This window comes from Mirounga angustirostris, unplaced genomic scaffold, assembly GCF_029215605.1.
Source record: "Mirounga angustirostris isolate CCGP_5_RB_7025 unplaced genomic scaffold, mMirAng1.0.hap1 SCAF_1, whole genome shotgun sequence".
NCBI classification, from domain to species: Eukaryota; Metazoa; Chordata; class Mammalia; order Carnivora; family Phocidae; genus Mirounga; species Mirounga angustirostris.
In genome coordinates this window covers 191,014,067-191,037,085 of record NW_026991709.1, presented here as the reverse complement: position 1 = coordinate 191,037,085, position 23,019 = coordinate 191,014,067, and the positions used below count along the sequence as shown (strand labels likewise).

The following is a 23,019-nucleotide window of genomic DNA, read 5'->3' as shown; positions in this document are numbered from 1 at the left end:
GAGGATTTAATCTATGCCTGCCAGCTCCAATGTTGGGGTTAGGAGGGTTGATGACACCAGAGGCTGCAGCCTGGGGCCTGGCCAGAAGAGAACTCTCGGTTGACTGGTTATCTGCAGCAGGAGGATATTAGCAAAATGTTCTCCAAGCTTAGGTTATATCAACTAAATTGTTCTTAAAACAAATGTTTAAAATCAATGTAATTTCGTCATGTAATTATAATTCTATAAGCACCAATTTCATCAGTTGTCCAAGGATTTTCAAATTGACAGGTTTGTTCTAATTAGGGTTTCTGCCTTGCTTACAGGAAAGAAAAAGAGTTAATAAAATATCAAAAGTATCTATAAAAATTATCAGTTATGGTATAAACATGATTAAATATTCATAGCCTTATAAAACCCCACCTGAGTGAAACCTAATAGCACCTAATTGGGCTTTATCAACCCTTCCCATTTCCCTTTATGAGGCCCCATGTCACAAAGGCTCTTGTCACAGCAAAGAAGCAGAAATACATTAATACTCTGTGGTTGTCCAGGTGGATTACTATATTTCGTAAAATATGATAGAAATAATGGGGAAAGTATTGGAGTTGGACAGACTTGAGTTCAAATCCTATCTCAATGGGCAAGCTCATTTCTTAGCTTTGGTTTTCTCAAAAATAGGGATAATACCAACCTTATAGAGTTGCTTCGAATTAATGTAAATAATGTGCCTACTTCAAAGTCTGAGTTAGTAGGAATTTATAGCAGATATTTTTTTTTCCGGGGGGCTGCTGACTATTTAAATGTCTTATTTTATGAGTCTATAGAAACTAGAAAACCCAAACACTCATTTTCCAGCCTCCTTTATAATTACAGCTTAGGCCTGTGAGCTAGACTTTGAACTGGGGTGTAGTGCACAAAAAAGCAGGAATAGCAAAGAATCTTTTTTGATGACATCAGGGGGCCTACAGTAGACCAGAGTCTGTGTGGCAGCTATGTGAGCTGGGGTGTCAAATATTCAACCAGGGTTGAGGATCTGCTCTTACCAAGACATGGTGAGTTCTAGATATGACTCTGGATGCCTTGGCTCTCCAGCCATCTTGGGGATTCTATGATCTACCCAAATATTCTTTCAATAAATTCCTTTTCTACTTAAAGTAGGCAGTCTATTTCTTTTTTTTTTTTTTAAGATTTTTATTTATTTATTTGTCAGAGAGAGAGAGAGAGAGCACAAGCAGGGGGAGCAGCAGAGGGAGAGGGAGAAGAAGGCTCCTCACTGAGCAAGGAGCCTGATGTGGGACTCGATCCCAGGACCCTGGGATCTTGACCTGAGCCGAAGGCAGACGCTTAACGACTGAGCCACCCAGGCGTCTCAGCCTATTTCTTTTGACTGATAGAGCTAAACTGTAGCTTTGACTGAGCGGAGGAAGAAAGTATAGTAAGGACCTCTATAAAGCCAACACTTGAGGAGGGCACTGCAGAAAGACAGAAAGAACCAGGGTCCTTGATGACAACACTTGCTCAGTCAACCAACTCCAGAGCCTGTCCTTCCTTTGTACTACTTTTTTATGTGAGATAGTAAGCTTCATTATGGTTTAAGCCAGTTTCAATCAGGTTTTCCATTACTTACAGCAGAAAAAATCCACAGAGATAGTGCTTCATAAACCACAATTATAATTTTTACTACTATCCACCTACCTACTAGTGATGTTGGGAGGATTAAGTTTATTTTAAGCAAAGGGAGTTGTCTAGGGCCTGACACACAGTGATCCTCCATTATTGTTAATTTCTTTCTAATTTTACCTGTAGTTGTCGAATACTGATGCGTAAGTCTGATTCATTAAATCCATATGGAATATTCCAACCAAGAGGACCAAATTTCTTCCTCTCTTGTACAAGGGCATGAAAAAAACAAACTCCAAACAGCAACTTCTCCCATGTCTTGAGTATAAAAATTACACAACAAGAAAAAATTCTGATCAGATTTCCATCAGTAAGATCAGGGGAATCAACAATCTTTTTTCATTTTTCATTAGAAGATTCTATCATATATTTCTCTCAACTTCTATTTAAAAAAGACATGCTACCTAAAACAATGCATACTATAAAAAGTATTAATCTTATGACTTAAAACCTCCAAAGCTAAGCAAGCTGCAATATTAAACTTTGTTAAAATGCAATAATTCTACCATTTGCCAAAGTATTGGCTATTCATACTTTGGTGTTGTCCATAGATATTTGCAACTTCAGTACTTCAAATGTTATCCCGTAGACTCACCGGTATATGCTTAAAACTACAGTGTGAGAGCATAATTAATTATTATGATAGGAATAAATCCCAATATATAGTTCCTGATTTTATGACTTCCCATTTGAAGATCATTCTTGAAACCCTTGTTTATTTACTCTGTCCTGGTATCTTCATATGTGTGACACGTATGTCTGAAGGGATGGGCCTCTCACTGAGTCTGTGGCAATGCTCTGGAGGATGGCCACCCATCTCTTTGAGGACCGCCCCCCCCCCCCAAGTAAGTTTCAAGTATGCTACCTTGATGGCTTAAATTAAAGCATTTCAAACATAGCTCCAAATACAGTAAAAATCCATCCAACTATCCTCACGTGATGTAGAAATTATTTCTATAACATTAAAATGCAAGTACACCATGGCCTTACTGAATAACTATATTCTTGAAATGTTGTATATAAATTAAAGCATATTTTAAATATACTGGGTGAAAGCTGTGGTGAAACATTTAAAAGGGGGAAACCTTTTGGCAATGAGAGCAATAACCTAATTATCATGTATTTTCCACATATTTTCACCCAACGGGTTTTTTTTTTTTTAAGATTTTATTTATTTATTTGAGAGAGAGAGAATGAGAGAGAGAAAGCACATGAGAGGGGGGAGGGTCAGAGGGAGAAGCAGACTTCCCGCCGAGCAGGGAGCCCGATGCAGGACTCGATCCCGGGACTCCAGGATCATGACCTGAGCCGAAGGCAGTGGCTTAACCAACTGAGCCACCCAGGCGCCCCCAATGGGGTTTTCTTAAGGAGATCATAATCCCTCCACATTTTTGCCCTGTGCTTGTGGGCCAACAATGTTCCTGTGGTATCAAAGAAATCTTAGGATTTCTTGCAGGAGCTCAACCCTCGATGGGGACCAGACACTATACCGGTAACCTTCCCCATTTCAGTAAGCCCTCTTTCTAGCTAAACCACCAAATATCCTACTTTTCTCCCAGAATTTCAAATAAATATATTGCGTAGAACTAGGGGCACACAGAAGCTATCATTAAGCAGAGAGAAACTAGCTGGCTTCCAAAGAATTCAATTCTTTATTTTCATTACCATTCTTTTTCTAGCTCAAATAGGCAAATATGATAAATGGCATGTGCTGGGGTAAGGTCAGGGAATGAATTTCCCTTGATGCTGATGTTCCCTTCCATGTGAGGAGACCTCAGTGTAACACTTCTAGATTTTCCCCATCCTTGTATTCACTGCAGGGGAAGGGAATAATCTATCTGGTTGATAAATTTGGGAAAAGTTAACCAGATATGCTTTGCTCAGCTTTTCCCTTTCCATCTTAGAAGTGAGCTTTCCTTAGGGAAGAAAGTTTTCCTCTGTTCCTGAGGGTGGATAAATCTGTTTAATTCTTTTTTTTTTTTTTTTTAAGATTTTATTTATTTGACAGAGAGATAAAGAGCACAAGTAGGCAGAGAGGCAGGCAGAGGGAGAGGGAGAAGCAGGCTTCCCGCTGAGCAGGGAGCCTGATGCAGGGCTCAATGCCAGGACCCTGGGATCATGACCTGAGCCGAAGGCAGCCACTTAACCAACTGAGCCACCCAGGCGCCCCAAATCTGTTTAATTCTATTCAGTGAAACGAGCCCCATTTGTTCACAGATATCAACTATATCTTCCAACCTAGTCTATATCAGTAATTAAAGTTATAATCTGGTTCCCTTATGTTTATACTTTTTCCTGTTTCTTAGTTGGTAAGAATGCCAGCAGGAAAAAGGCGTGCTATTTATTTATTAGGATTCCTAAGTCCCCAGTACCACGTGCGAAACTGTTTCACATGAGCACACTAAAAGGCATGATTAATATGTCAAAATGGTATTGCTAGAATTTAAGTTCCATGAAGGCAGATTTGGGGGGAGGGGGTCTATTTTATTCTCACTGCTTTATAGCTAGTACCTAGGAGAGTACCTAACACACATTTTGTTGAAAGAATGAATACATGAGGGGCACCTGGGTGGCTCAGTCGTTAAGCATCTGCCTTCAGCTCAAGTCATGATCCTGGGGTCCTGGGATCGAGCCCTGCATCGGGCTCCCTGCTCCTTGGGAAGCCTGCTTCTCCCTCTCCCGCTCCCCCTGCTTGTGTTCCCTCTCTCATTGTGTTTAATAAATAAATAAATAAAATCTTAAAAAAAAAAAAGAATGAATACATGATATGAAAATAGATTGCTACTCTTGGGTCTTCATCAAACTTGTTAATGGATTTTGGTTTACAAACTAAGACACATTCATTCAGTCAACAGATATCTATTGAATGTCTACTCTGTGGGAAGCAGAGCACGAACTGCTAGGAAGAAAATGATGAACAATACAGGTACAATATCTGTCTTCTTAGAGAATGCCTAAAGTTTAACATTGTTAAATATTTATAGTCCCAGATTTTCTCACTGTTAGAACACATTTGAAAAGCTCCAGAGGCTGAACATTACCAGTTCCTTTCCCTGGCATCCACCGAAAAACTGAGAATCAGAAATTGGATCAGTGAGATAAGATTGAAGGAGATTTAGCCGAAGACCCGTGGGAGGCTCATTAGTCATTTTCACTCCATTCTGTAGGATGGTTACTGGGAACTAAGACAGAATAAACAGAGCATTACTCAAGATAACCAGCTTGAGTCCTAAACATGCATATACTAGTGGGTTAAAAATAGGTAAAAAAGAGGACTCCAGAAATATTTTTAAGACCTCAAGCATTTAAGGCTTGATTAAAATACACAATGTAAGAGATAACTGAGTAAACGTACTGAACTTCATACAAAATAAACATACTTTTGGAGATGGATAACTTGTGAGCCAAAGCCTAAAGGACGAGTTACAGACTTCAGGGGTAAAATCTTCACATATTTTTTCCAACATGGGCATCCAGGAGACGGCGAGGTGACAATTCTGTAGGCACACCCAAGTTCCTTCTTCTATTGCTGCTTTAATCATTTTTGTTGCAATTGGTCCTTGTCCTTGTCCCAGGGAAATTGCTTGAAATTTATTTCCAGACATAGCTTTATCATTTGCAAATTTCAGCAGGCCTAAGAGAGCACAAAAAACCAGTTTCACTGCTTGCTCTAAAATCACAAAGTATGCCTATGTTTCAGTGTGCAGGTACCTCACTGGAAGATTCCAGTTACTTTTCCTTATACATCTCAGATTTACTAAGTGAGCTTCAGTCATATAAGAAATGGCCATTGATGGGGTGCCTGGGTGGCTCAGTTGGTTAAGCGTCTGCCTTTGGCTCAAGTCATATCTCAGGGTCCTGGGATTGAGCCCTGTGTCAGGCTCCCTACTCAGCTGAGAGCCTGCTTCTCCCTTTCCTCCCTACTCATGCTCTCTCTTGCTATCTCTGTTTCTTTCTCTCAAACAAATAAATTTTAAAAAATCTTAAAAAAATAAAAAAAAGAAGTGGCCATTGAGCAAGATGGTTTATTTATAGGTTCTTCAAAGTGTTCAGTAGGCAGACTTACTAGCCATGGGATCCGCTCCCGGAGACAGCACAAAAATTAAAGGGATGGTACAGTTTGAGTCCAAGTAACTCTTTGTCAAATCAAATGGTGGAGGCTCCACAAACTTTTTCCCTAGTTTGTCAGTTACATAATTTGTTATAGCTGGAGTTATCTGTTAAAGAGAGAAACAATATGCCCTTTAGAGTAATTTTCATTTCACATAACAATTGTGATGATTATTGAAAACCGACAGAGTACAATTTGAGTCTAATGGTCAAGAAAAGCATGCAGCATATCATAGACAAAGTATGAATTTCTCTAATATGTAAGAAGTGTGTATAAATTGATAGGACCAGACTAACAATCCAAAAGAAAAAAGGGCAGAGACAATGAACAGTTTATAGAAAATGATTCATGGAATCCATTTATAAAAATGGATCTTAAACATCTGAAAAGATGCTCAAACTCATTCAGTATAGCAGAGACTGCAAACTGTCTCCCTGTTTGTCTCCTTTTGGTGATACAACCCCAAGTTTTCCCAACTTTTCTTGTACTTAGATGTGGCTGCATGACCAAGTTTTGGCCCAGAGAGATGCAAGTAGAAGTTATACATGGTACTTTCAGAAGGTATTTTTATAAGGAAGCTGTTTGCCTTCATTACTCTCTTTTGCTCTTCAACAGATATGGTATTCATGAGCCAGCTTCAATCTCACTGAGGAGGACCACACTCTAGGGGACTTTCCTAGCATGAGAGAAAAAACTTGAATGTCTGGATGATCTCAAAAGCAGAGCTGCCCCACCAGTCCTCAAGCACTTGCCCTGGGCTCTTAGGCGAGAGAGAGATTCACTTCTTTTTTACTTAGGCTACTGTATTTTAGGTCTCTTTGTTACAGCAGTTAGTCTTACCCTAATACTCATAATTTTAAAAAATACAAATGATAACTATACTTAGATACCATTTTTCACCTGTCAGATTGTTAGGTAAAGGGACAAGGATAGTGTCTGTTTATTGACCCCTAGAGGGTTTCCTTCACAACACGCTGAAACCTGTTAGCTCAAAAGCCCATTGGCACCAAACTCAAACTTTTGCACATTCAATTTTTGTAAACACAGCCCAAATAAGCGGATATTTAGCCACTGACAGCCTGCCTACTTTGCACCCAACATCTGCTAGCTATAGATAGGTACCAGGACATAAAGACCCCAAGCCAGTGCAGGCCTTCAGAGCTCCAATCCAGCAACTCCAAACCATAGTGCTGCTGAGAAACATCCCCAAGATACAACATAAGCCTCTTCTCCCTTCTTCCTTGCCCTCCTACCCTTTAGAGTTGTGGGACCCTCAACCCCCAAAAACCAGTGTCTGGAGAGATTCCTGCTGTGAGGGACTTCTCTCTCTCCAACATGCAAACTTGTTAAAGCATCATCCAGTGTAGCTCTTGTGTGCCTACTACCACCTCACGTCCATGTCTGCCCCACTCTCATCGGTCCCCAAATTCCTCAAACGCCCTCAAGAGATTACCAAAGATCCAAAAGTTTGGCAACATTCTATGTGGAAAAAACTATGGGTTAAACAGATATTCTCATACACTGCTGTGGAAAAGTCATCTAGTGTAACTTTCATGGATTTGGCAGTATCTATCAAAATTACAAATGGGCAAATCCACTGACTCAGCAATTTTATTCCCAGGACTTTATTCTGAGAGATAGTTGCACATGTGAGAAATGTCTTTTGAATAAGGTTATTTATTGCAAAATTTTTATAGTAGATAATATATACATATTGTAAAGGTCCATCAATAGGAAATGGTTAAAGAAATTATGGCATACTAATAAAAGACCATTTGAATAAAAAAAAAAAGAAATTATGGCATACTCTTATAATGAAATACCATGCAATTGTAAAAAAAGAATGAGAAAGCTCTTTATAAATTGATAGGGGAAAAAACAACATGCAAAACAGTGGATGCAACCATTTGTGTTAAAAATAAATGGAAAAAGAATTAATGCGTATGCATATTTATATGTGCATAAAAGGGTAACAAGAAGCAGATAACATGAGTTGCCTGAGGGAAAGGATGCTGAGAGCCTGGGAGATGCAGATTGGAGGTCCACTTTTCTCCATATTCATGTATACAAAACAGTTCTGAACCACAGGAATATGTTACTTCTTTATAAATTACATTAAAATTAATTTGAAGCAAAAGAATGATACTCATCAACATTAGCTGCAGAAAATAAGTACGAAGAGGTACTCAATATCACCTTCACAACTTTCTAAAGTGAAGCTTTAGGAATTTGGTGGAGGGAGGAGAGATCATCACAGGCTTCTGCAGTCCTGGTAGAGATGGGTCTGCAGTGTGTGGACTAGAAGAGAAGGAAGGATGGAGTCTTCTGTAGGAGAAATTTTGTGTAGTTGTGAGCAATTCTGTAGGTTTAAGCAGTGAAAATTTCCAGAAGTTTCAAGAAGATAAGAATGGAATTGCAGAAAAGAGGTATGATTAGCCAAGTAACAAGACTGCCAAGCCATACTTCTGTCATTATTCTATAGGTATTGAAAGGCCACTGAAGGGTTTTCAAAAAAGGAGCTCACCATGATATAACAGACTTTATTTCTTTCTTTAATAATTTCACATGAGCAATGATGAAATCTCTTTTTTTTAACCATTAACACAATGTATAGTTTGTATCTAGCCTAGATCTTCGATGTAAATTTTAGGGAAGGGGAGATACTGAGGATACAGAGACCTTGCCCCCTTTACTCTATGCACAGACCAGGGCAATGTTCCCTGACATGATGTAACTGCAATCAAGTATGATAATTTTCTATAGAAAAAGTACCTTGTTCCAGTAATTTAATATAAGAAAAATTTGTAAGACTTTTCTGTAAGATTTTGATCCTTCACGTAAGATACTCTAGAGAAGAAATTATGGAAACTTGAACAGACCTGGAGATAAGTTTTGTGATGGTTAATTTTAGGTGTCAGCTTTGCCTAAACAGAGTACCCAGATATTTGGTCAAATACTAATCTGAATGTTGCTAGGAAGATATTTTAAAGATGAGATTAACGTTTAAATCAGTAGACGTTAAGTGTGATGTGGCCATAATGTGAGTGGCCTCATTTAATCAGTTGAAGGCCTTAAGAGAAAAAAAAGACAGACCTCCACTGAGGAAGAGGGAATTTTGCCAGCACACTGACTTTGGACTTGACCTGCAATATGGCCTCTTCCCTGGGTCTCCAGCCTGCAGATTTTGGACTTGCCAGCCTCCACAATCATGTGAGCCAATTCCTGTAAATCTCTATCTGTCTTACCTATCCTATTCATTCTGTTTCTCTGGAGAATTCTGACAAACACAGGCTTTAGTTGAACTTAGTTTAATTCAATTCAACTCAATTCACAGAAATTTACTGAGATGTCCTACTATCTTCCAGGCACCACTTTAAGTCCTGGAGATATTGAGCAAAATAAGACATGGGTTCTGACCTCCAGAAGCTCAGAGTGTAGTGGGAGATGCTAACAAACAAGCAGACAATTATTGCATATTTCGGTGTGGTAAGTCCTGTAATGTTTAAGCACAGGCTCCCAAGCATGGCAGACTAGGCAATAACTCCATACTTGGCATTGAAACAACATTTCCATTGGCCATCAGGGAGCCATTCTGTGGAGTGCAAATTAGGCAAGTGTTTCCCAGATGCAGAGCTAATCATTCCTAAGTTTACAATGAACAAGGGAGGCTACTGGTGATAAAATAATGAATACAGCATTGTTTTGGCTTTAAAGTGACTTACTGTCTAGTGAAAAGAACCTATATATACACACAACTGTCAGGTAGGAAAGAATGAGGTAAGTTTTAACAATGCACGAAGGTCTTGGAGAGTTAAGAAGAAGTACTCAGGAGTCTAATAATTATGTAAACCTCTGTTTGAATCTACTCAGAGGCTAAGTGAAGCATTAGATGATGCTCCTTGTGATGCTTTACTAAAAGCATAAAATGTTAAAAACAGAAAAAGAAAAAAGGAAGGAAGAAAGGACCACTGCAATTACTTTCACCACCTTCATTTTATACATGGAGCTCAGAAGGATGAAGTTACTTTCTCAAAGTTTAAACTACATGTATGAACATAGTTTTTGGTTTTCTGTTTAAAATTTTTTCTTTTGGGTAACTGGGTATTGGGCATTAGGAAGGCACGTGATGTGATGAACACTGGGTGTTATATGCAACTAATGAATCATTGAACACTACATCAAAAACTATGTTGGCTAATTGAAATTAAATAAAAAAATATAATTGGAAATTCATCTCCTAATGAGATGAAGCAGGATCTAACTTATCATATGCATTTAATGAAAGAGAAAGGTATATTCAGGTGAAAATTAATCAGCCCAGAAACTAGAATAATATTATTCTTGTTAATAGGAGGTTAAAAGATTAAATATTTATTATGATAAAATAAAATAAGCATTAGCTATTAAAAAAAATTTTTTTTCCTTTTGTAACACCATAATCACCTTTCTTGAATGTGTGAAAATCAGTATCAGCCTGTTTATTTCACCTATAGAAAGATTTTTGTGTCTGTTGGCCATCTGTATGTCTTATTTGGAAAAATGTCTATTCGTGTCTTCTGTCTACTTTTTAACTGGATTATTTGTTTTTTGGGTGTTGAGTTTTATTTTATTATTTAAGATTTTATTTATTTATTTGAGAGAGAGACAGATAGTGACAGAGATAGCAAAAGAGAGCACAAGTGGGGAGGAGAAGGAGAAGCAGGCTCCTGCTGAGCAGGGAGCCTGATGTGGGGCTTGATCCCAAGACCCTAGGATAAGGATCCAAACCGAAGGCAGACACTTAACCAACTGAGCCACCCAGGCGCCCCAAGAGTGTTGATTTTATAAGTTCACTCTGGAAAATAGTATGGAGGTTCCTCAAAAAGTTAAAAATAGAACTACCCTATGATCCAGCAATGGCACTCCTAGGTATTTACCCAAAGGATACAAAAATACTGATTCGAAGGAATACATGCACATCAATGTTTATAGCAGCATTATCAACAATAGCCAAATTATGGAAAGAGCCCAAATGTCCATCATCTAATGAATGGATAAAGAAGATGTAGTATGTATATACGGTGGAATATTAGTCAGCCATAAAAAAGAATGAAATCTTGCCATTTGCAATGACATGGATGGTGCTGGAGAGTATTATGCTATGGGAAATAAGTCAGTCAGAGAAAGACAAATACATGATTTTGCTCATATGTGGAATTTAAGAAATAAGACAGATGAACACAGGGAGGGTGGGGGGGAAAGAGACGCAAACCAGGAAACAGACTCTTAACTACAGAGAACAAACTGAGGGTTACTGGAGGGGAGTTGGGTGGGGGAATGGGTTAAATAGGTGATAGGGATTAAGGAGGGCACTTGTGATGAGCACTGGGTGTAGTATGTAAGTGTGAATCACTAAATTCTACACCTGAAACTAATACTATACTGTATGTTAACTAACTGGAATTTAAATAAAAACTTGGAAGACAAAAAAGAAGGATTTTTGTGCATGTTTAAACTAATAAAATTGTGACATGTATAAGATTTTCTACCATCTTTTACTTCCAGCCAATATGGACCATTCTGCTAACAGGGCCCAGATTTACACTCTCACATAAACAACTAAAAATGGACAAAATTTAAAAAGCAACCATTTTCAAACACCGGGCAATTCAGACAACAGGTAGTACCGGATTTTGATCTCTACGAAAGAGGAAACTCACAAGGTGAGATCTATTATCCCTTTAGCTTTCTTCTGGGAGGTACATTTTAGCCTGTGGAATAGGAAAAGTGATTGAAAACAGAGCAACACAGTGTTGCTGACTTAGGAAGACAGAAATCAGAGTTCAAGGAGGGAGGCCACTAGAAGTTGCAGAGTTCACATTAGAAGGGAACTACCCAGAAAAAATAAAGAAACCTGCATAACAGTACCCTTGAATCTTTGCTGAATACAAAGGTGTGCATGCATAGACTAAGCAAAGAGTGACTGGAGAGCTCTGAACTGGAGATCTACAGAGCTACCAGAGTTCATGCCAGGCTAGGAATTATTCAAGTTCCCAATAGCCACAGTGGAGAGCCCTTGGTGATCACTTGGGGCATTCAGTAAAGTTCCCAGAAAGGTCACACTTCAGTAGTGGAGCTAAACTATCTATTGAGTAAAGGCTGTTCTACATTTGTGCTAACAAATATTAAAATAATCTTTGAAAGGAACAATCTGAAATTATGTAACTATGTAGCCAAAGGGATTGGTAACCTTTTTCTACAGAGGGCTAGATAGTAAAAACTTTAGGTGTTGTGGGCCACATACAATTTCTGCTGCATATTTTTTTCCTTCTTTTTAAAAACAATTCTTTAGGGCACCTGGGTGGCTCAGTTGGTTAAGTGACTGCCTTCGGCTCGGGTCATGATCCTGGAGTCCCGGGATCGAGTCCCACATCGGGCTCCCTGCTCAGCAGGGAGTCTGCTTCTCCCTCTGACCCTCTTCCCTCTCATGCTCTCTCTCATTCTCTCTCTCAAATAAATAAATAAAATCTTTTAAAAAAATAAAATAAAAAATAAAAACAATTCTTTAAAATATAAACACCATCATCATCTCCCATGGGCTGGACAAAAACAAGTCATGGGCTGGATTTGGCCCACAAGTGTTGTTTGCTGACCCTTGAACTAGCAGAATAAAACTCAACAACCTTTAAAGGAACATAACAAAATCAAATTATCAACAACGTCTGGCACCCAATCAAACATTACTGGGCAGGCCAAAAAGCAAGAAAATATAATCTATAACCAAGAGTAAAATCAGTCAATAGAAACAGATCCAGAAATGATGGAATTAGGAGTCAAAGTTTAAAAACAGTTGTTATAACTGTGTTCAAGTATTTAAAGGAAACATGAACAGAATGAAAAAAGAAATATATAAAAAAGAACCAAATGAACTGTTTTAAGAAAGATTTTATTTATTTATTCGACAGAGAGAGAGAGAGCGCACAAGTAGGTGGAGCAGCAGGCAGAAGGAGAGGGAGAAGCAGGCTCCCTGTTGAGCAGGGAGCCCAATGTGGGACTCGATCCGAGGACCCTGGGATCATGACCTGAACTGAAGACAGACACTTAACCAATTGAGCCACCCAGGTGCCCCCCAAGTGAACTTTCTAATAGTGAAATATATAATAGCTGAAAAAAGAAAAAAAACAATTTTTTTTTAAAGATTTTTAAATTTATTTGTGAGCAAGGGAGAGTGAGCCTGAGTGTGTACAAACAGGGGCAAAAGGCAGAGGGAGAGGGAGAGAAAGAATCTCAAGCAGACTCCACACTGAATGAGGTGTCCAAAGCGGGGCTCAATCCCACGATCCTGAGACCATGACCTGAGCCAAAACCACGAGTCAGATACTTAACTGACTGAGCCACCCAGGAGCCCCTGAAAAAAAAAATTAATTGGATAGGAAAAATAGCAGATTAGACACTATAAAAGAAGAAATCAGTAAACTTAAGGATAGCAATAGAAACTATACAAACTGAAGCACAGTGATACAAAAGATTTAAAAATAATTAACAGAGCAATCATCTATGGTATAATACCAAGCAGTCTAATGTATATTTATTTGATTCATAGGGTGGAGTGGCAAAAAATATTTGAAGAAGGGGTGCCTCTGTGGCTCTGTTGATTAAGTCTCAGATTCTTGGTTCTGGCTCAGGTCATGATCTCAAGGTCATGAGATCGAGCCCTGCATCATGGAGTCTGCTTGAGACTCTCCCTCTCCAGCGAACCCTCCCCAACTCAAATAAATAAATAAAATCTTATAAAAAAAAGTATCTGAAGAAATAATGGCCAAAATTTTTCTCAAGTTGAGGAGAACTATAAACCCACAAATCCAAGGAGCTCAATGAACCTGTTTGAGTATCTAGAATTAGGGTCAAAGAACCAAATAACAGTAACTTTAAACCTAAAACAACTTATTTTTTTAAAAAATTTAAGTATAGGGGCGGAGCAAGATGGCAGAGGAGTAGGAGACCTGGATTTCCTCTGGTCTCAGGAATTCAGCTGGATAGGGATCAAACCATTCTGAACACCTACAAACTCAACAGGAGATCAAAGAAAATAATAGAAACAACTCTCTGAACAGAAAAGTGACCACTTCTGGAAGGTAGGACGTGCGGAGAAGTGAATCCAAGCCGATATTCGGGAGGATAGATGGCGGGGGAGTGGCCTCCATCGGCCGCTTCTGGCAAGTGATAGAGCCGTGGAGCACAAAATTGGAACTTTTAGAAGTCTGCTCTGCTGAGGGACGTCACTCCGGTGGCTAAGTGGGGGGTGGAACCCTCGTGGGACAGTGTGGTCTCAGGACCCTCGGGGTCACAGAAAGACCGGGGGTGCCTGAATGCGGCAAAGCTCCCAGGTATCAGAGCAGGGAAGCCGGCTGCAGAAACTGAACTGAGGCGTGAGCTCTCAGCTCGAGGTTGCCATAAACCATGATCCGAGGCACAGTCGGGCCACTGCTCCTCCAGCAGGGACCCAACAAGCGGCAGATCTGCGGAGACTCCCCTTCCTCCCCCCGGGAGGAGAGGTACGGGAGTGGACCACAGGGATCTGCTGGGTTTGGAGACTCCACACGGGGTCAGGTGCCAGAGATAGAAACGCGCTGTCACAGGCCGGGTGAGCCCGGAGTGCCGCCGGAGACCGGGGAGATGGGAGTGACTGACGGATTTTCTCTGAGGAGCGGGCCCGAGTTCTCAGCTGCTCCAGGTGGAGATTGGGAGGCCGCCATTTACACTCTCCGCCTCCGAAGCTGTACGGAAAGCTTGCAGGGAACAAAAGCTCCAGAGAGCAAACCCGAGCAGATTACTTAGCCCTGACCGGCAAGGGCGGGGCAATTCTGCCTCCGGCAAAGACATTTGGGAACCATGGCAACAGGCCCCTCCCCCAGAAGATCAGCAAGAACAGCCAGCCAAGACCAAGTTTACCGATCAATGAGAACGGCAGAACTCCAGCGCTAGGGGAATACTGCACATAGAATCCATGGCTTTTTTACCATGATTCTGTAGTCTTTCAAAGTTAATTTTTTTTTTAACTGTCTTTTTTTTTTTTTTGAATTTTTCTTTTTCCCTTTTTCAACCAACATCTTATCAATCCCTTTTTTAAAAAAACATTTTTATTTTTCATTTTTAGAGTCATATTCTATCCCTTCATAGTAGTTACCCCTATTTTTGGCATATATATATAAGTTGATCTCTCTTTAAAATTTTGAGATAGTTTCTTCTAACAGATCAAAATATTCTCTAAATCTCTAGTGTATGGTTTTTTTCTACTCCCCTGCCTGATCACATTCTCTCCTTTTTCTTTTTTTTTTTTAAATCCTCTTCTTTCTTTTTTCAAACAACTTCTTATCAATTCCTTTTATAGAATTTTTTATAATTTCCATCTTTACAGTCATATTCCATCCCTTCATCATATCAACCCTTATTTTTGTACATATATAAGTTTTTCTTTCTTTAAAATTTTGGGAGGCACTTTCTTCTAACAGACCAAAATACACCCAAAATCTATGTGTGTGGCACTGATCTGTATACCAGCCTGATCATATTTGATCATATTCTGTTTTTTTTTTTTTGTTTTGTTCTGTTTTTGTTTGTTTTTATCTTTATCTTTATCTTTTTCTTTTTTTTCCTTTTTTCTCTCTTTCCCTTTCTTTTCCCACTGCTTCAGGTCTTTTCTGATTTGTTTAGAGTATATTTTCTGGGGACGTTGTTACCCTGTTAGCATTTTATTCTCTCATTAATCTATTCTCCTCTGCACAAAATGACAAGACGGAAAAAATCACCTCAACAAAAAGAACAAGAGGTAGTACCGACTGCCAGGGACCTACTCAATACGGACATTAGTATGATGTCAGATCTAGAGTTCAGAATCATCACTTTAAAGATACTAGCTGGGCTTGAAAAAAACATGGAAGTTATTAGAGAAATGCTTTCTGGAGAAGTAGAAGAACTAAAATCTAACCAAGTCGAAATCAAAAAGGCTATTAATGAGGTGCAATCAAATATGGGGGCACTAACTGCTAGGATAAATGAGGCAGAAGAGGGAATCAGTGATATAGAAGACCAAATGATGGAAAATAAAGAAGCTGAGAAAAAGAGAGATAAACAACTACTGGATCACGAGGGCAGAATTTGAGAGATAAGCGATATCATAAGATGAAACAACATTAGAATAATTGGGATCCCAGAAGAAGAAGAAAGAGAGAGAGGGGCAGAAGGTATAATGGAGCAAATTATAGCAGAGAACTTCCCTCATTTGGGGAAGGAAATAGGCATCAAAATCCAGGAAGCACAGAGAACCCCTCTCAAAATCAATAAAAATAGGTCAACACCCCGACATCTAATAGTAAAACTTACGAGTCTCAGAGACAAAGAGAAAATCCTGAAAGCAGCTCGGGAGAAGAGATCTGTAACCTACAATGGTAGAAACATTAGATTGGCAACAGACCTATCCACAGAGACCTGGCAGGCCAGAAAGGACTGGCAGGATATATTCAGAGCACTAAATGAGAAAAATATGCAGCCAAGAATACTATATACAGCTAGGCTGTCATTGAAAATTGAAGGAGAGATAAAAAGCTTCCAGAACAAACAAAAACTAAAGGAATTTGCAAACACGAAACCAGCCCTACAAGAAATCTTGAAAGGGGTCCTCTAAGCAAAGAGAGAGCCTAAAAGCAACATAGACCAGAAAGGAACACAGACAATATACGGTAACAGTCACCTTACAGGCAATACAATGGCACTAAATTCCTATCTTTCAGTAGTTACCCTGAATGTAAATGGGCTAAATGCCCCAATCAAAAGACACAGGCTACCAGATTGGATTAAAAAACAAGACCCATCGATATGCTGTCTGCAAGAGACTCATTTTAGACCCAAAGACAACCCCAGATTGAAAGTGAGGGGGTGGAAAACAATTTACCATGCTAATGGACACCAAAAGAAAGCTGGGGTGGCAATCCTTATATCAGACAAATTAGATTTTAAACCAAAGACTGTAATAAGAGATGAGGAAGGACACCATATCCTACTTAGAGGGTCTATCCAACAAGAAGATCTAACAATTATAGATATCTATGCCCCTAACATGGGAGCAGCCAATTATATAAGGCAATTAATAACAAGCAAAGAAACACATTGACAACAATACAATAATAGTGGGGGACTTTAACACCCCCCTCACTGAAATGGACAGATCATCTAAGCAAAGGATCAAGGAAATAAAGACTTAAATGACACACTGGACCAAATGGACTTCACAGATGTATTCAGAACATTCCATCCCAAAGCAACGGAATATTTTTCTCTAGTGCCCATGGAACATTCTCCAGAATCAATCACATCCTAGGTCACAAATTAGGTCTCAACTGGTACCAAAATATTGGGATCATTCCCTGCCTATTTTCAGACCACAAAGCTTTGAAACTAGAACTCAATCACAAGAGGAAAGTCGGAAAGAACTCAAATACATGGAGGCTAAAGAGCATCCTACTAAAGAACGATGGGTCAACCAGGAAATTAAAGAAGAATTTTAAAAATTCATGGAAACCAATGAAAATGAAAACACAACTGTTCAAAATCTTTGGGATGCAGCAAAGGCAGTCCTAAGAGGAAAGTATATAGCAATACAAGCCTTTCTCAAGAAACAAGAAAGGTCTCAAGTACACAACCTAACCCTACACCTAAAGGAGCTGGAGAAAGAACAGCAAATAAAGCCTAAACCCAGCAGGAGAAGAGAAATAATAAAGATCAGAGCAGAAATCAATGAAATAGAAACTAAAAGAACAGTCGAACAGATCAATGACACTAGGAGCTGGTTCTTTGAAAGAATTAACAAGATTGATAAACCCCTGGCCAGATTTATCAAAAAGAAAAGAGAAATGACCCAAATCCACAAAATCATGAATGAAAGAGGAGAGATCACAACCAACACCAAAGAAATACAAACAATTATAAGAACATATTATGAGCAACTCTATGCCAGCAAATTAGATAACCTGGAAGAAATGGATGCATTCCTAGATGTGTATCAACTACCAAACCTGACCCAGGAAGAAATAGAAAACCTGAACAGACCTATAACCACTAAGGAAATTGAAGCAGTCATCAAAAATCTCCCAAAAAACAAAAGCCCAGGGCCAGATGTCTTCCCAGGGGAATTCTACCAAACATTTAAAGAAGAATTAATACCTATTCTTCTGAAACTGTTCCAAAAAATAGAAATGGAAGGAAAACTTCCAAACTCTTTTTATGAGGCCAGCATTACCTTGATCCCAAAACCAGACAAAGACCCCATCAAAAAGGAGAATTACAGACCAATATCCCTGATGAACATGGATGTAAAAATTCTCACCAAAATACTAGCCAATAGGATCCAACAGTACATTAAAAGGATTATTCACCACGACCAAGTGGGATTTATCCCTGGGCTGCAAGGTTGGTTCAACATCCTTCAATCAATCAACGTGATACAATACATTAACAAAAGAAAGAACAAGAACCATATGATCCTCTCAATAGATGCAGAAAAAGCATTTGACAAAGTACAGCATCCTTTCTTGATCAAAACTCTTCAGAATATAGGCATAGAGGGTACATACCTCAATATCATAAAAGCCATCTATGAAAAACCTACAGGGAATATCATTCTCAATGGGGAATGAGAGCTTTCCCCCTAAGGTCAGGAACGCGGCAGGGATGTCCACTATCACCACTGCTATTCAACATAGTATTAGAAGTCCTAGCCACAGCAATCAGACAACAAAAAGACATAAAAGGCATCCAAATCGGCAAAGAAGTCAAACTCTCACTTTTTGCAGATAATATGATACTTTATGTGGAAAACCCAAAAGACTCCACCCCAAAATTGCTAGAACTCATACAGGAATTCAGTCAAGTGGCAAGATATAAAATCAATGCACAGAAATCAGTGGCATTCGTATACACCAACAACAAGACAGAAGAAAGAGAAATTAAGGAGTCGATCCCATTTACAATTGCACCCAAAACCATAAGATACCTAGGAATAAATCTAACCAAAGAGGCAAACAATCTGTACTCAGAAAACTATAAAATACTCATGAAAGAAATTGAGGAAGACACAAAGAAATGGAAAAACGTGCCATGCTCATGGATTGGAAGAACAAATATTGTGAAGATGTCAATGCTACCTAGAGCAATCTACACATTAAATGCAATCCCCATCAAAATACCATCCACTTTTTTCAAAGAAATGGAACAAATAATCCTAAAATTTGTATGGAACCAGAAAAGACTCCGCATAGTCAGAGGAATGTTGAAAAAGAAAAGCAAAGCTGGCGGCATCACAATTCCGGACTTCCAGCTCTATTACAAAGCTGTCATCATCAAGACAGTATGGTACTGGCACAAAAACAGACACATAGATCAATGGAACAGAATAGAGAGCCCAGAAATGGACCCTCAACTCTATGGTCAACTCATCTTCGAAAAAGCAGGAAAGAATGTCCAATGGAAAAAAGACAGTCTCTTCAACAAATGGTGTTGGGAAAACTGGATAGCCACATGCAAAAGAATGAAATTGGACCATTTCCTTACGCCACACACAAAAATAGACTCCAAATGGTTGAAAGACCTCAATGTGAGACAGGATCCATCAAAATCCTAGAGGAGAACACAGGCAGCAACCTCTTCAACCTCAGCTGCAGCAACTTCTTCCTAGAAACATCGCCAAAGGCAAGGGAAGCAAGGGCAAAAATGAACTATTGGGACTTCATCAAGATAAAAAGCTTTTGCACAGCAAAAGAAACAGTCAACAAAACCAAAAGACAACCGACAGAATGGGAGAAGATATTTGCAAATGACGTATCAGATAAAGGGCTAGTATCCAAAATCTATAAAGAACTTATCAAACTCAACACCCAAAGAACAAAGAATCCAATCAAGAAATGGGCAGAAGACATGAACAGACATTTTTCCAAAGAAGACATCCAAATGGCCAACAGACACATGAAAAAGTGCTCAACATCGCTCGGCATCAGGGAAATCCAAATCAAAACCTCAATGAGATATCACCTCACACCAGTCAGAATGGCTAAAATCAACAAGTCAGGAAATGACAGATGTTGGCGGGGATGCGGAGAAAGGGGAACACCCCTACAGTGTTGGTAGGAATGCAAGCTGGTGCAGCCACTCTGGTAAACAGTATGGAGGTTCCTCAAAAAGTTGAAAATAGAGCTACCATACGATCCAGCAATTGCACTACTGGATATTTACCCCAAAGATACAAAAGTAGGAATCCGAAAGGGTACGTGCACCCTGATGTTTATAGCAGCAATGTCCACAATAGCCAAACTGTGGAAAGAGCCAAGATGTCCATGGACAGATGAATGGATAAAGAAGCTGTGGTATATATATACAATGGAATATTATGCAGCCATCAAAAGGAATGAGATCTTGCCATTTGCAACGACGTGGATGGAACTGGAGGGTATTATGCTGAGTGAAATAAGTCAATCAGAGAAAGACATGTATCATATGACCTCACTGATATGAGGAATTCTTAATCTCAGGAAACAAACTGAGGGTTGCTGGAGTGGGGGGTGGGGTGGGAGGGATGGGGTGACTGGGTGATAGACACTGGGGAAGGAATGTGCTCTGGTAAGCGCTGTGAATTGTGCAAGACTGTTGAATCTCAGATCTGTACCTCTGAAACAAATAATGCAATATATGTTAAGAAAAAAAAAAGAAGATAGCAGGAGGGGAAGAATGTAGGGGGGGAAATCGGAGGATAGACGAACCATGAGAGACGATGGACTCTGAAAAACAAACTGAGGGTTCTGGGGCGGGAGGGGAGGATGGGTTAGCCTGGTGATGGGTACTGAGGAGGGCACGTTCTGCATGGAGCACTGGGTGTTATGCACAAACAATGAATCATGGAACACTACATCTAGAACTAATGATGTAATGTATGGGGATTAACATAACAATAAAAAAATAAAAAAAAATTTGAGTATAGTTGACATACATTGTTACATTAGTGTTAGGTGTACAACTTAGATTTAGTAAGTTTTTACATTATGCTATGTTCACCACAAGTGTAGCTACCATCTGTCCCATTACACTGCTTTCACAATACCATTGACTGTATTCCTTATGTTGTGCCTTTAATTCCCAGGACTTATTCTTAAATGGCAAATTAACTGGATTCCAAATAGAACACATTTGTCTTTTTACCTTATCAGGTCTTAAGCACCGAAGAATTATTATTTTCTGTAGCTCATTTAGTTTTTCATCCATTGGTACTGGAAATTTAGCATTGTATGGCTCTTTACTGTCATAAATTTCCCGCCATTCAGTTATATGTTCACAAAAATGCTTCCTAATGGAAAAAAAGCTTAGTAGTTATTATTTCATTGGAGACTAATTTAAAAAGAGATTGTTAAACAAGGAGATTACAAATTTACCTATCCTTATTCAATGCTGTCATCAAGTTTAAATAATTACCTGAGTTCTTTGAAAGCAGGAAATTCACTTGCACGGCAAATTTCCTCCCAGCTTTTATCCTGTAGCCAAGTTGGATCAGGATTTTTCTCAGCACTCTTAAGACTTACTCCTCCAGTTAAAAGAAACATCAGTTCCTGGTATTCAATCTCTTTCTTCGCCCTGTAAAACCAAAATAAAGATTGCTGTAAATTGCTGATTTTAAAATTGAATGAAATCAATTTCTGCTTCTATAGCCTTGATAAAATAATCAGAACAGAATTACTCTACTGCCATAAACAATTGGAAAACTAGATAAAGTGAATGAAACAACTGTTTTTGGAAATTATACAACAGCCAGTGCAACACTGTGGTCCCTGAGAAAAGAGAGACAATTAAGGTGATCCCTATGATTGTCTCAGCTATCCACCTAGAGGCACTTTCCAGACTACAAAACAGAGAGGTGATCAAAATCAGAACTTGATAGTATTGCTGAGTTGAATAAACAGAGATCAGAGTTAAGGAAGGCTGAGTGGCAGAATTTGTGGGCAGAGTACCAGAGAGGAGGGAGATGCATGGAAAAGAGGTCCAGAAATCTGCATAGGTATCCTCTTGATTTGATTGCTAAATGCTAAATCATATATGAATAGGGTAAAACTACAGGAGACCAGGCAAAGAATATCTGGGGAGCTGTAAACTGAGCAGCTACCAGAGCTCACACAAAACTTGGAGATAGGAGTTCTCACCAACTAGAGTTAATCTTCGTTGAACACCAGAGGAATTCAGAGGCAACATCAGAGGGATCATGCCTTAGTAGCAAAGCTAACCGAGCCTTAGAATAAAGCCTATTCTAAAACTACCAAAAGAAAGCTTAAAAACAAGCCTTGAAAACATCAAACTAATCCAGTAATTTAAGTACCTGTATAAGTAAAGTCTAATGCTTTTTAAAGGAATAAAAAAAAAAAACCAACCAGCATTTATCTATGTAAAATTCACATTATCCATAACCAGGAGAAAAAAATCAGTCAAAAGATACATACAAGTGATAGAGATAATACAACAAAAAGATAGGAATGTTAGAAGAGCTATTACACATATGCTGAAGGAATTAATGAACATTGCTGAAGGAAGCAAAATGAACATAAGGAATAGAGAAACAGGCAACAGAAAAAATAACCAAATGCAACTTCTAGAGATCAAAAGTATGAAATCTAAAAGAAAAATTCACTGATTTCTTTCCAGATATAGAGAAAATGAAAGGATTCATTACCAGTAGATACATAGTATAAGAAAGGTTAAAGGAAGTTTCAGTTAGATAGAAATTTGAATCAACACAAAAGAATAAAGAGTGCCAGAGATGGTAACTATGTCGGTAAACATAAAAGACTTTTGTCTTATTATTTAAGTCTCTTTAAAAGATTACTGACTATTTAGGGGCACCTGGATGGCTCAGTCAGTTAAACATCTGCCTTTGGCTCAGGTCATGATCCCAGGGTCCTGGGATCGAGCCCCTCATTGAGCTCCTTGCTCAGCAGGGAGCCTGCTTCTCCATCTCCCTCTGCCTGCCGCTCCCCCTGCTTGTGTTCTCTCTCTCTCTCTCTCTGTCAAACAAATAAATAAAATCTTAAAAAAAAAATAAAAGATTACTGACTAGAGCAGAATAACAATGTTCTATGGGATTTATAACATGTACAAGTGAAATATATGACAATAACTAAACAAAGGCTGGGAGGAGAGAGATGGAAGTATATTGTTGTAAGTTCTTATACTATATACAT

The 23,019-nt window shown here is 39.0% G+C and overlaps 1 protein-coding gene across 1 annotated transcript in view; it reads right to left on the bottom strand.

The window, feature by feature from the left end:
• Positions 1-23,019, bottom strand: part of DNAH12 (dynein axonemal heavy chain 12) — a 241,211-nt gene that overhangs the window by 15,380 nt on the left and 202,812 nt on the right. Inside the window, exons 63-68 of the mRNA XM_064594709.1 lie at positions 21,266-21,424; positions 20,996-21,140; positions 5,729-5,879; positions 5,043-5,296; positions 4,704-4,844; positions 1,783-1,920 (exon numbers count right to left, since the gene is read on the bottom strand). Coding sequence (XP_064450779.1) covers positions 1,783-1,920; positions 4,704-4,844; positions 5,043-5,296; positions 5,729-5,879; positions 20,996-21,140; positions 21,266-21,424 — 988 coding nt within the window. The remainder of the gene's footprint in view (positions 1-1,782; positions 1,921-4,703; positions 4,845-5,042; positions 5,297-5,728; positions 5,880-20,995; positions 21,141-21,265; positions 21,425-23,019) is intronic.